General features: G+C 37.9%; 1 protein-coding gene across 1 annotated transcript in view; it reads right to left on the minus strand.

Moving 5' to 3' along the window:
- Window positions 1-15,126, minus strand: part of EMB (embigin) — a 46,498-nt gene that overhangs the window by 19,254 nt on the left and 12,118 nt on the right. Inside the window, exons 2-4 of the mRNA XM_086678525.1 lie at window positions 14,622-14,711; window positions 14,056-14,145; window positions 13,488-13,577 (exon numbers count right to left, since the gene is read on the minus strand). Of these exons, the coding sequence (XP_086534651.1) occupies window positions 13,488-13,577; window positions 14,056-14,145; window positions 14,622-14,711 (270 nt within the window). The remainder of the gene's footprint in view (window positions 1-13,487; window positions 13,578-14,055; window positions 14,146-14,621; window positions 14,712-15,126) is intronic.

The raw sequence follows: 15,126 nt of genomic DNA on the forward strand, positions 1-15,126 counted from the left end.
CACCTCAGTTTCCTCAATTGTAAAATGGCACAATACATATTTCCTGAGACTGCAGAAAGAATTAAATGAGCTATCATGGGGTAAATGTTAGTAATATATTAATTGCTGAATAATTGCCCCACTTAAGTTCCTCTCACCATTTATCTCACTGGGGAATATAACAAAAGCTATGTGTTACCTAAAGTTATCTATTTTTCACATCATTCCATCTTTATAGCAGTTCTATGACATAAGTACCATTTTTATCATTCCTACTTCATAGATGAGGAAGCTGAGGCAAAGGAAGGTTACCCATCTTTCTCTAGATCACATATCAAGACAACGACAGATGTTAATACAAAATTAGGTGTGGCTGGGTTTGGATTCTTACAACCAATGATGTGTACCGACTCTCAAAGATACGAAATTCTTATGATAATGGAATGCGCTTCCTCATCACTTTCAAACTATTAAACTGCGATCTTAAATGAAAGAAAATATGAATAAAAGATGAAATAAACTTATAATGCAGCAACATAGCAATGTGATGACAGATGGTGTGATCAACATACTTTAAACATTCACACTTTCAACTGAATGCGTGTAGCCTTTCTTTGTGTCAGGCCAGTTTCTCAGCCTTCCTTGTCACCTCCCTGCTTCTTGTAATACTTCGCAGAAGCTTCTGCAGCTTGCTTTCCTATCAGAAGATCAAAAATATGTAAAAAGTTTTGCCTCTATTTTGTAGTTAGCCAACAAACTAATATGTCCATTGAACTCAATGGACAATGTTTCAACTTCCCCAAAACCACAACTGCAATGTATTTCTGCTATTTTGGAGTGTTGCAAAAACATCCATGAAATCAACATTTCTAAGACTATACCCAATTGCTCAATTTCTGAACTATATTTTTAAAAGGCTGTTCTTAAAGTCAAATGGTAATTTACATCTGTCTCTTATTTTCCTAATTCTCTTTTATTTTCATAATGAAAAGTTTTTAAGTATATGGACATTTAAGCAATTTGAAATCTTCAGAGAAATGACAACAGTAGGACCTTAATGGGTCTATTTAGGAATCATATCACTCAAAATAAAAGTCTACTTTGTTCTTCTATAGAAAAAAAAGTGAAAAAGGCAAATTGAAATTTCTTGCATAAGACAGTGTTTCCAAACATGCTTTAAAAGCAGTAACTTCTATTTGCAAGAGTTAAATGTACCACAACATAAAAAAACTGGTAAAATGGGACAATTCTGACTGGGGCAGAGATAGGAAATATAGGGCTCTTCTTTATTTTACTGTAGATGTCAATGAGGTCCCATGTTACATCCTAAAATATAGATGGAACATTTAGAATCCTGACAGAAATTGTCAGAAGGCCACTCTAACATGAGGCCAACATCTGTACACAAAACGGATTCCTATTTTTAACATTTTGTAGCTCCATTTATATGATGCTTCTTACTGTATGGAGTTTAACTGACTTTATGAAACAATTCCTCTGAATAAGAATAAAATACGGTATCTTAAACTTCATATTCAAAATTTGTACAGTAACACAAGAAAATTGCTCCTTGCTTCTTGTAATTTTCAGCTCTTCCCAAATTAAATTTCATATTGAAGTAAAGAATCATGATCATTTTTTTTCTCTGCATCTGTTATTTAGATGCCATCTGATCAGCACAATACTGATGTGATAGAGTCTAAAATACACATGGTTTGTCAGTAAGATACTACCTCACACTAGTCGGAGTGGCTAACATTAGCAACTCTGGCAACAACAGATGTCGGCAAGGATGCAGAGAAAGAGGATCTCTTTTGCACTGCTGGTGGGAAAGCAAGCTGGTGCAGCCACTCTGGAAAACAGTATGGAGGTTCCTCAAAAAGTTAAAAACAGAACTACCCTATGACCCAGCAACTGCACTACTAGGCATTTATCCAAGGGATACAGGTGTGCTGTTTCGAAGGGACACACGCACCCCCATGTTTATAGCAGCACTATCAACAATAGCCAAAGTATGGAAAGAGCCCAAATGTCCATCGATGGATGAATGGATAAAGAAGATGTGGTATACACACACACACACACACACACACACACACACACACACACACACACACACAATGGAGTATTACTTGGCAATCAAAAACAATGAAATCTTGCCATTTGTAACTACGTGGATGGGATTAGAGGATATTATGCTAAGTGAAATTAGTCAGAGAAAGACAAATATCATATGACTTCATTCATATGTGGAATTTAAGATACAAAACAGGTGAACATAAAGGAAGGAAAGCAAAAATAATATAAAAACAGGGAGGGGGACAAAATATAAGAGAATCTTAAATACAGAGGACAAACTGAGGGTTGCTGGAGGGGCTGTGGGTGGGGGGATGGGCTAAATGGTAAGGGGCATTAAGGAAGACACTTGGGATGAGCATTGGGTGTTATAGATAGGGGATGAATCACTGGAATCTACTCCTGAAAACATTATTGCACTATATGCTAACTTGGATGTAAATTAAAAAATAAAATTAAATAAATAAATAAATAATAAAATATATGTGGCTCCTGAATTCCATAACCTTAGAACAGAAACTCACCAACACGCACAAGAAACCTAAATGGGTATAAGCCTAACCTGAGTATAAAATGTATATTTAAAAAGTATATAATAAGGGGCACCTGGGTGGCTTAGTCGGTTGGGTATGTGACTTTGGCTCAGGTCATAATCTCACAGCTTGTGGGTTCGAGCCCCACGTCGGGCTTTGTGCTGACAGCTCAGAGCCTGGAGCCTGCTTCAGATTCTGTGCCTCCCTCTCCCTCTGCCCCTCCCCTGCTCCTGCTCTGTCTCTCTCGGCCTCTCAAAAAATAAATAAATGTTAAAAAAAATTTTTTTTAATGTATGTAAGAAAAGTATGTATGTGTATGTATACGTGTGTCTATACACACACACACACACACACACACACACACACAAAGTCTCCAAGTCTTCCCTTTGGAATCCCTCAAGCTCTAGGAACTATGTGACTGGTGTTATATAAGCACAGCTTAGTCTCAAAATTTTTGGAATTTTATGCAGGCAGCATCAAAAGTCAGGGAAATACTAGAAAATGTAGATGGCTTCTACACAAATGAAGCCGGGTTTACCAACCATAATTCAAAGATTCAGCAATATGATGGAAAATGTTATAAAATTAGCCAAGAAAAGATGTTAGTTAAACTTCATTAAACGAAGTTCCTGCTGGTCACTTAGTACCAGGTATAACGGTTATTTCTCTACTTTCTAAACTGACTTGAAATCATTTCAAATAACCATTTAAAAGGGACATGGTTCCATTTGAATTTTAGAAAGGCACATTTCTTCTTGTTTTCAACAATGTAGCCTTTAATTTGAGGGTACAGCATTGAGTAATAATCCATCAACTAAATACCTTTTTATACAACATAAGGAATAGGAGGTACTGTAATAACTGTTCATATCAGTTAGAGAGAAAATACAATAGTTAAACTGTTTTAGTAATAAAACAGGTTACTATTATTTCCAGATAACTAACATAAAATTAATCCAACACTGTAGTAGTAGATTATCATATTTTTGATAACCAGAATCTGAATACCATTCCCATACGTGTAAGTTTTAATGAGAGGCAAAGCCCCCTCAGTCACTATGTAAGCTGAAAAACCAGATATTTCTTCTACCTCTCTGAGGGTAAGGGCATGGCCACTTGACAAATCATATTCTCCCATCCAGGACTTTAAAATTAGAGAGAATGACTAAAGGCCCTACACAGAATTGAGAAATTAATCACACAGCAATGGCAAACGTCTAGCAATGATAGGGTATGTGTTCATATAGTCATTCATTCAAAACTTATTTACTGAACACCTACTACGTGCCTTTCATTCATCCATTCATTCACAATTGTACTAAAAATCTACTAGGTGCCTTTACTCTGAGCATTGATATCAAGAGTACAGTACTAGCAACAATATCTTAACCAGATGATTTCAGGGTTTCTTGCTGTCTGCCCTCCTTAGGTCTTTGGCATATTCTAGACTTTGGTTTCCATCCGAATCATAAACCTGGAGAAATAGAAGGCCTGGGGGACAAGCTTTTTGACATTGGTGTGGGCAATGATTTCATGGATATGAGCAACAAAAACAAATATAAACATGTGGAACTATAGCAAACTAATAGGTTTCTGTATAGTAGGGCTACGCAGGTGGCTCAGTTGGTTAAGCATCTGACTCTTGATTTATTTAGGCTTAGGTCATGATCTCAAGGTCATGAGATAGAGCCCCGTGTTGGGTTCCACACTGAGTGTGGAGCCTGCTCAAGACTCTCTCTCCCCCCTGCCCCTCTCCACTGCTCACTCTCAATCTCTCTCTCTAAAATAAATAAATAAATTAATAAATTAATTAATTAATTGAATTGAAATGAAATAAAATAAAATAAAATAAAATAAAATAAAATAAAATAAAATAAAAACAGGCAAAGGAGCTGAATAAACATTTCTCGAAAGAAGAGATACAAACGGCCAACAGATACTTAAGAAAAGGGAACTCCTGTACACTGCGAGTGGGAATGTAAATTGGTTTAGCCAGTATGGAAAACAGTATGGAGATTCCTCAAAAAATTAAAAACAGAACTGCCATATGATCCAGCAATCCCATTTCTGGGTAAATACCTAAAGGAAATGAAATCAGGATTTCAAAGAGATATCAGCACTGCCATGCTCAGTGCAGCATTGTTCACGAGAGCTAAGATGTGGAAACAAGCCAAGTGCCCATAGAAAGAAGGATGGATAAAAAGGATGGAACATTATTCAGCTGTGAGAAAGAAGGAAACTCTGCCTTTGACGATAACAGGGATGAACCTGGAGGACATTACGCTAAGTGAAATAAGCCAGACAGGAAGAGACAAATACTGTATAGTTTCACTTTTATGTGGAACCTAAAAATAGAAAGAAAAAAGTTGAACTTGTAGAAGCAGAGAGAGTAGAAGGATGGTTACCAGGGATTGGAGGAGTGGGGGAAATGAGGAGATGCTGGTCAAAAGGTACAAAGCTGCAATTCTGCAGGGTAAGACTAGAGAGCTAATGTACAGCATAAAGACTACACTTAGTAACACCGTACTGAACACTGCAAATATGCGAAGACAGTAAATTTCAGGTGTGCCCATCATGCAAAAAAACCAACTTTGTGCGATGCTATGTTAATTCATTGACTATAGCAACATTGCACTATATATGTATAACAAATCAGTATTCCGCACACCCTAAATACATACAATTTTTATTTTCTTATTTTTCTTTTTCCTTATTTTTAAATTTGCATCCAAATTAGTCAGCATATAGTGCAACAAGGATTTCAGGAGTAGATTCCTTAGTGCCCCTTACCCATTTAGCCCATCCCTCCTCCCACACCCCCTACAATAACCCTGTTTGTTTTCCATATTTATGAGTCTCTTATGTTTTGTCCCACTCCCTGCTTTTATATTATTTTTGTTTCCCTTCCCTTATGTTCATCTGTTTTGTCTCTTAAAGTCCTCGTATGAGTGAAGTCATATGATTTTTGTCTTTCTCTGACTAATTTCACTTAGCATAATACCCTCCAGTTCCATCCACATAGTTGCAAATGGCAAGATTTCATTGTTTTTGATTGCCAAGTAATAATCCATTGTGTATATATACCACATCTTCTTTATCCATTCATCCATCCAATGGACATTTGGGCTCTTTCCATAGTTTGGCTATTGTTAATAGTGCTGCTATAAACATGGGGGTGCATGTGTCCCTTCAAAACAGCATACCTGTATCCCTTGGATAAATATGTAGTAGTGCAATTGCTGGGTCATAGGGTATATTTCTTTAATATATTTTAAAAAGGAAAAGAATTAATTGTAATAGATATTCTACGTCGAATGAGATTTAAATCACAGGTGATAATATAATATCAGAAAATCATTCATTCCCCTCCAAATTATTCTACAGATTCAGTGAAAAATCAGTCAAAAACCAAGCAGTATTTGTTGTGGAATTTGATTCCAAAAAAATCTACATGAAAGAGTAAAAATACAGGACATTGGAAAACCTATTAAAAAGAAAAGAACAAAGATATAAAGATGTATCATAATGTTTCACAAAAGTAATATTAATGTATTCATGATGCTAGAAAACACCAGGAAATTAATGGAATAAAATTTCTGGATTGCAACTTGGAAACTATTAGTGGTCAAGAAGTCAAGATAACAGTTACCACGAGATTTGTTTTTTAATGAATTAGAAGAGAAGAGAAATTATCAGTGTAACACAACTATTAGGTGTGGGCATAGCTTAATGAACATTTTGTTTAGTGTGTGTGTGCATGTGTGTGTGCTGCGTGTGCATGGGTGGTGAATCAGGTTATAAGGTAAATTCATTTCTTACTGTGCCCAACTCTATAAAATGTCCAAAACACATTGAAACAATAAAGGAACAGAATAGCACATGGGAATTTGGAATATGATTAGGGTGATGTTTCAAAGCTAAAGGAAGAAGGAGAAATATTCAATACTGAGGGTTGAGACAATGGCTATCTACATAAAAATCATTTAATAAAGTTAGTGCCCTATCACACACAGTAAATAAAAGTACATTTCAAATGGATTGAAAACTGAAAGGTGAAAAACTCCTATGAAAATACTTCTATAAAAATGATAGGAGAAAACAAAAACAGTGAAACTTCCTCACAATAAAAAACACCATGCAAATGTTTAAAGACAACTGGGAGACAGTATTTGTAATTTCAGTAAAAAGTACAAATCAGTACTTAAAATTTATAGCTGTCTTCCAGACATCAATTTAAAAATATATAAGCCCAATAGATAAATGGATACAGGATGTTAACGAACACACATATACATATATATAAGTATGTCCAACTCCAAAATGCAAATTAAAACAAAAGTGATACAGCTTTTAGCGCTCATGCTGCCAAAAACCAAAGAGTTTAATAGTATCAAGCGCTGGTTAGGATCGAGGGAGAATTATAGTCAAATATGGGACTAAGGGAGAGGTAAACTGTCACTTTAGAGGGCAAACTGCAAGTCTGTATTAAAATTAAAATGCACATAATTTCTGATTCAGCAATTCTACTATGTGGTATTATCCCTAGAGGAGCACATGCAGTCATGCCCAGAGAGAGAGATGTAGAAAGAAGTGTTCATTATTGAACGGTTTACAATAGAATAAAAGTTCAACAAACTGGGGTACATTGAGAGGAAAATGTCTAAGAAGGCTGGTATATTTATACTGTGTGCACAAGTAAAAGAAACACGCTATGCCCATGTAATATGGCTAGATCTTCAAGAATTAATACTGAATGATAACAGAAAGCAATATGCAGAACAATACACTTGGGTTTAAAACACTAATTTTAAAGAATACAAAACAATGCACACAGTACTCTATAGTTTCTGTGAATATAAACACACACACACACACACACACACACACACACACACACATACACACATTGAACAGAGGTTACTCCTGGAGGGGAGAGACTTGAGACAGAAGCAGGGGTTGTGCAAAAGGGCTTTGACTTCCTCTGACAAGTTGTTTTCAACACCAGAAATTCTATTTGGCTATTTTTCAAACATGCTTTGTCTTTTTTTTTTTTTTTTTTTGATAGCATAATATTTTCTCATGTTTTAATATTTCTTCTTCTATACCTCTACCTACTATTTCTATGATATAACAACTCTAGACAATCTAATCCTGCTGTTCCTCAGTTGACTCTCAGTCTTGGGGACTACTCCACTGTATTTTGTATTTCTGACTTGTAAGTCCTCAGTAGAGATTCCACAGCCAGAGCAGGTGATGTGTCCTTCCATAAAGTTTTTTCATTTGCTTCTCTGCAGAATTAATACCTGCCAGGGTCATGTTTGTGTTATTTTTCAGCTTGCAGGCTCCTGTATAATCCAAGTAATATAAATGTGCACTCTAAATCTCATTGAGGGCAGGCCCTTGACTTTGAGTACTCAGGGTCTTTGTTTTTGATGCAGAACAAGGCTAAACCAAGGCTAAAATCATGGCCTGGTGCTAACCCACTGTTCCCCACCCCTTCTCACTTCCTAGGCCAAACCTCTTTTCACTGTATTTATAGCCTTCTGGCGGTTTTCAGTTCCACCTTTCTGGAAGGATCGGCTTTCTGGGGATTTTCAGTTCGAGCTCCCCTCCTTGCTTAGATTCAAGGCCTTATTCTCAGATCTGTGGCTCTTGGAACTCAAACACCTTGTTGACAAACACAAAGAAAACCAACACATCAGTTCACAAACTTGATGCCTGGTCATCAGTTTTGGCTGGCAGATATTGTTTTTACTTTTTGTGTACTTAACTAAATACTTAAAAGAATGTTTGAGATATTTTAAATTTTCTAGATATGGTAGGAGGATTTTCAGATTCCCTAATTTACTATATTGCTGGAAATAAAAGGTTACAATATTTTTTTAATGTTTATTTATTATTGAGAGGCAGAGAGAGACAGAGCATGAGTATGGGAGGGGCAGGGACTGAGGGAGGCACAGAAGCCAAAACAGGCTCCAGGCTCTGAGCTGTCAACACAGAGCCTGACGCAGGGCCTGAACCCACAAACCGGGAGACCATGACCTAAGCCAAAGTTGGACACTCAACCAACTGAGCCACCCAGGCACCCCAAAATGTTTCAATATTTTTGAAAATCAACTCACTTTTACTTATGTAATTAAAAATTAATTTAAAGTGCTAAATACAAGGGTGCCTGGGTGGCTTAGTCAGTTAAGCATTCGACTTCAGCTCAGGTCACGATCTCTCGTTTCATGAGTTTGAGTCCCACGTCAGGCTCTGTGCTATCAGGAGCCTGCTTCTGATTCTGTGTCTTCCTCTTTCTCTGCCCCTCTCCCGCTCACACTCTGTCTCTTTCTGTCAAAAATAAATAAACATTAAAAAAAAAACCTAAAATGCTAAATACATATCAGAGAAACAGAAACTACTTCTCTATATGTGCTTTATTGAAGATGTAGCTTTTGACTTAATTCTGAAAGACAGGGAAGATTTGAATGTAAGCAGCAGACAAGGGAAGAGATGGGACTATTTCCTATCAGGTTCCCTGTCCCACTTATGCTAGGATGTCCCGTCCCTGCTCCTTACCACCATCATCTAACTTTTTCATTAGATTCTTCACCCAATGTTAACAACCACGTGATTATTAAATCATTCGTCTTCTCATGTTGACAGGGTGGGGCACAGTTACACAGCTGTTCTTTAGGTATAGAGCAGTGGTTCTCAACTGGGTAGATTTTGCCTCCCCAGGGGACATGTGGGTGGCACCGTGTGAAGACCTTTTCGATTGCCACGACTTGGTGAGTGCTACTCAAATCTAGTAGGTAGAGGCCAGGGATGCTACCAAACATCCTCCAGTGCCCCCCAGTAGCCCCACTGCCCCTACAACAAAGAATTATCCCGTTTAAAAGGTCAGTATTTCTGCTAATGAGAAACCATGGTGAATGAGTGCAGTTACTGCCACTTATATCACTACGATGGCTCCCTCTTCCATATCTTTCTGTCACTCTGAATGCTAATATTCACTTCGTTTTTCTCTGTACATCAGCAGCGTCTGCAGAAGGTGTGATGACTGAGAGTCTGGCCCTGAGAAACATCACACCCATTTGAACCTCCTCCTCGGAATCATTCTAAGGTCTTCTCTGCCACAAGGCGTCTGAGCAGCCAAATATAAGGGACTCATTATTCTTTTTCTTTTTCGACTAAAAAGCCCATTTCTTTTTCTCTCTTCCTGAATCCTTTTTCTCAATCTCATGGACCAGCTTAGAGTCTGAGAGGTCCTAACCCTGACTTCTTGCCTCTAGCTCTAGGCAACAGGCCTACCTTCCTTTCCCAACCTTAACGACTCTTCTCAAATTTCACTCCATACCTTAATTTAAATATCTATTCCATTAGTGACTGCTTTGTCTGACTCCCCATTTCACCAGGACCTTGCCAGGCCAGCTGCTAACATTTCAACATGGCAAATAAAATTTGTCATCAGGGAGAGCCTACCCCAACATTACCAGGATGGTCAAGAAAACTGCCCGCTGATGTTTTGATTTTAACTTCTTTAGTTAAACTAAAACACATTGATTGAGATACCAAACACTATAATATGCAGAGGGAAAGAAAAAAGAATAAAGTAACAATAAAGAAAACACTCTAACTGCTGTAACACAAACAATGAATTTCAAACACTGACAATGGAAAAATTAGTGATGTAAAAAAAAAAAGTCCATTATCAAAAGAGCAGTTTTAAAAGCCCAATGATATCAGAAAAGGGGAAAAAAAGGGGAAAAAAAAGAAAACCTCTTATTCTTAATCAGTTATACTTTCGCAAATATATTCATTATCTCCACAAATGTAATTTCTATAACAAATGTATTTAAGAATAAGGTAATTAAAATATTTGTTTTCATTGTTTTTGAAACTTTATATATTTTCAAAAATAATGTAAGTTTCCTTAAAATAGGTATAATGTTTTAATAATACTGTTGAGGGAAATGGATAATTGGGCATTAAGAAAGACAGCATATATACTAACTAATAGCATGGCCCCCCGCAGCACACTTCCTGGATTCAAAACCACGCTTCAACTTCTCATCTGGGACCTCGGTCAATTCACTTGATTTCGTTGTGCCTCCTTTTCCTCATCTGCAAATTGCAGATAGTAACAGTACCCACTGCACAGAGTTGTTATGAGGACTGAACTACATTATATTTAGAAATATATACATTGTCTGTAGTCAATCAATCCCATGTGTCTATTAAGTAAATAATTAGCAACATTTTAAAAACATAAAATAAGTAAATGGTCAGGCATCCATGAATCAAAGGTCATGTTTTCCATTCTTCCAGGCACAGGATCCTGTGTTTCCCCAGTCTCTAGCATCTTTGGTAAGTAAGCATGCTAGGAGCTGGGCCAGTGTCGTCACGATGGTCCAAAATGTGCAACTAATGTATTATATTTGAATCTCTCTACAAGAAACATTTTATCTCCTAACAGAGAGATCCATTTCTAAAAGGGCCTGAGGGAAAGAGAAAATAATAAGGACAACCTAGAAATGTAAGTGCAGTTCAAGTACACAATAATATCACAGTATGAAAACATTCCACTCATAAAGTGGATTAAAAATCCTAGTGACAGCAATAAGAAGAAAGCCCATGGTTCCTAATGAGCTTGAACACATCTTCAGACTTAATTTCTGTATTTCAGTAAAGGCGGTCCCTAACACCAAGCATTTCGATGGGCAGGAACCATGAGAACAACCTACATGAAGACGCAACCAGCTCAAAAGTCCACTGTTTCAAAATCAACGTCAAATCTTTTCTTTTGTCGAATAAAAATGAATCCAGATTTACCTAAGGAGAGATTTTATTCAAAGAGTCTATTGCGGTAAGGAAGATGCTCCAGACTTTGGATCTGTCTGCAAGTATCTCAGAACCAAACAGAAAACACTTTCCTTTTACAGGAAGCAGGGGTGTGGGGCGGGGGGGGAGGGGCAGGTCAGTGGGCACTTTTGAGGGGAAACAGAACAAACTGGCGGATGGAGGCAGCATGATCGGGCTGTGCTCAGGCCTCGTGCTTGCTCAGACTTGGGGCAAACCAAAGTTCAGGGGCCTGGGAGGAAGAAAAAGCCTGACTAAAGCTTGATCAAGCCAAGGCAGATGATAACTAATAGACCACTGTGAGTGCTAGGTCTCTTCCGAATGGCAGGAATACTGGTTTTAATAGAAGAATTAGAATAAAAGAGTAGTTAGGAGTTAAACCCTCCAAACGGGTTAAGTAAGTAAATAACCAGCCCAATACCAACTGAAAAGTCCACTTTTTTCTCTCTTCCCGGACACCAACCCTTTTTTTCTCAGGGTCCTTACTGGGTAAGTGAGGGACATGATGTTGCCAACATCACCTGGCTTGTCAAAGGATTTGCAAGCTTAGGTTCTCATATGGGTCTGTCTTGAAGAAACATTTCATCTGACGAAGAAAATCAACAAGTAGAACATGCAAAAAGTAAAAAATTAGGTAACAACACAAGACACGATTACGTTTTACAATTAAGGATAATTCCAAATACTGGAATAGAGACTGAGAACAAACAGCTGTACAAAGTCATAAGAAATGGTCTCCAAAAAAAGGTCAGTGCAAACATACTGCAAAAAGGTCAGTATCAGAGGGGAGATGTGGGAAGCATACTGTTTGTATGAGAAAAAGAGAAACAGTTCTTAAGACAAAAGGACAGTTAAAGACTAGACAGGTATTGGATAAAACATGCTATTGACCCAATAAATGGGTTCACAGTATTTTAAATTCTAGTTGTACTTTTAACATTGTTACTAAAACAGACAACTACTCTTACTCATTTAAAAAAATCTGAGATTACTTTTGAAATACTGGAATCCAAAACTGTGAAAATGAAAGCAGAGCGGAGTTTCAGCACTGAATACTTTACTTATTTTTCCACAGGACTGTCATTGACTCATTTAGGAGCATCTTTCATTTCCCTGCCTAAAGGTCTCCCAGGACCTCCTCAATGCAGAGATTTGAATGGACGTACCAGCAAGAATTGATGAAAACGTAAGAGCATCTGCCAATCAAAATGAACCTTCCATTCCTCTCTGGAGTCCCTCTTCTAGAGGCTTCCTTAACCTTCCCACATCTGACCAGCTGCCCCCTCCCTGCACACCAAGCACATTGCCCTCTTTGCCTTAGACTCCTACATGCTCCCTTCTAATTGGATGAGGTACTGGTGTGTTTCTCCCATCAGACCATGAGCAGGGATTAACAGTTCATGAAGCAAAATGCAGTCACTTAATCAAACACAAAAACTTTGGGGGGGGGGGGCACTGTATTATTTGAAATGTGGTACATTTATCGGTCAGTGATATGTTATGACTCTCCAAGGAAAGGTTAGAATACTTTGTCATCATTTCTCCTCAGATGGGTAGACTTGTCAAAGGTGAAGCTGTAAGAAAAAGATCAGGCGACTACATATTATTATCAAGATAAAACAATATTTTACTTATTTTTCCACAGGACTGACATCGACTCATTTAGTAGCATCTTTCATTTCCCTGCCTAAAGGTCTCCCAGGACCTCCTCAATGCAGAGATTTGAATGGACGTACCAGCAAAAATTGATGAAAACGTTAAGAGCATCTGCCAATCAAAATGAACCTTCCATTCCTCTCTGGAGTCCCTCTTCTAGAGAGGCTTCCTTAACCTTCCCACATCTGACCAGCTGCCCCCTCCCTGCACACCAAGCACATTGCCCTCTTTGCCTTAGACTCCTACATGCTCCCTTCTAATTGGATGAGGTACTGGTGTGTTTCTCCCATCAGACCATGAGCAGGGATTAACAGTTCATGAAGCAAAATTCAGTCACTTAACCAAACACAAAAACTTTGGGGGGGGGGCACTGTATTATTTGAAATGTGGTACATTTACCAGTCAATGATATGTTATGACTCTCCAAGGAAAGGTTAGAATACTTTGTCAACATTTCTTCTTGGATGGGTAGACTTGTCAAAGGTGAAGCTGTAAGAAAAAGATCAGGTGACTACATATTATTACCAAGATGAAGCAATACTTTACTTATTTTTCCACAGGACTGTCATTGACTCATTTAGGAGCATCTTTCATTTCCCTGCCTAAAGGTCTCCCAGGACCTTCTCAATGCAGAGACATTTGAATGGACGTACCAGCAAGAATTGATGAAAACGTAAGAGCATCTGCCAATCAAAATGAACCTTCCATTCCTCTCTGGCGTCCGTCTTCTAGAGAGGCTTCCTTAACCTTCCCACATCTGACCAGCTGCCCCCTCCCTGCACACCAAGCACATTGCCCTCTTTGCCTTAGACTCCTACATGCTCCCTTCTAATTGGATGAGGTACTGGTGTGTTTCTCCCATCAGACCATGAGCAGGGATTAACAGTTCATGAAGCAAAATGCAGTCACTTAATCAAACACAAAAACTTTGGGGGGCACTGTATTATTTGAAATGAGGTACATTTACCTGTGGGTGGTATGTTATGACTCTCCAAGGAAAGGTTAGAATACTTTGTTATCCTTTCTTCTTCAATGGGTAGACTTGTCAAAGGTGAAACTGTAAGAAAAATAACAGGTGGTTACATAGTATTATCAAGATGAAACAATACTTATTTTTCCACAGCACTGTCATTGACTCATTTGACAGCATCTTTCATTTCCCTGCCTAAAGGTCTCCCAGGACCTCCTCAATGCAGAGATTTGAATGGACGTACCAGCAAGAATTGATGAAAACGTAAGAGCATCTGCCAATCAAAATGAACCTTCCCTTCCTCTCTGGCGTCCCTCTTCTAGAGAGGCTTCCTTAACCTTCCCACATCTGACCAGCTGCCCCCTCCCTGCACACCAAGCACATTGCCCTCTTTGCCTTAGACTCCTACATGCTCCCTTCTAATTGGATGAGGTACTGGTGTGTTTCTACCATCAGACTATGAGCAGGGATTAACAGTTCATGAAGCAAAATTCAGTCACTTAATCAAAAGTAAAAACTCTGGGGGGGGGGGCACTGTATTATTTGAAATGAGATACATTTACCTGTGGGTGGTATGTTATGACTCTCCAAGGAAAGGTTAGAATACTTTGTTATCCTTTCTTCTTCAATGGGTAGACTTGTCAAAGGTGAAACTGTAAGAAAAATAACAGGTGGTTACATAGTATTATCAAGCTATGTATTATCATACATACAAGCTAGTATGTAACAGCTAAAATGTTATATTGTATACTATTGAATGAAAAATGTTTCAGGAAGCTCCAATGAACTAGGTCTCATACGCTCCCAGAGATTCAGAAATATATGGAGCTATCAAATGTGACCAAATTTCCAACTTTTTCTATGTTCTTTTTTTTTTTTACTGAAAAATACCTACTGATTTATATCAAGTAGCTTTAAAAAAATTCATTGTCTTATCCTACCATTTGTAGTTTCTTTATAAAACATAAATGAAGACATTGAGGAGTTAGATAAGAGTGGTAGAAAAGACAGACATGAAGAGGCAGAAAGAAAATGAGTAAACAAAGACAGAGAGACCATAATAAAGGG

Source organism: Puma concolor, chromosome A1, assembly GCF_028749965.1.
Source record: "Puma concolor isolate L17-30 chromosome A1, mPumCon1.1.hap2, whole genome shotgun sequence".
Lineage (NCBI taxonomy): Eukaryota > Metazoa > Chordata > Mammalia > Carnivora > Felidae > Puma > Puma concolor.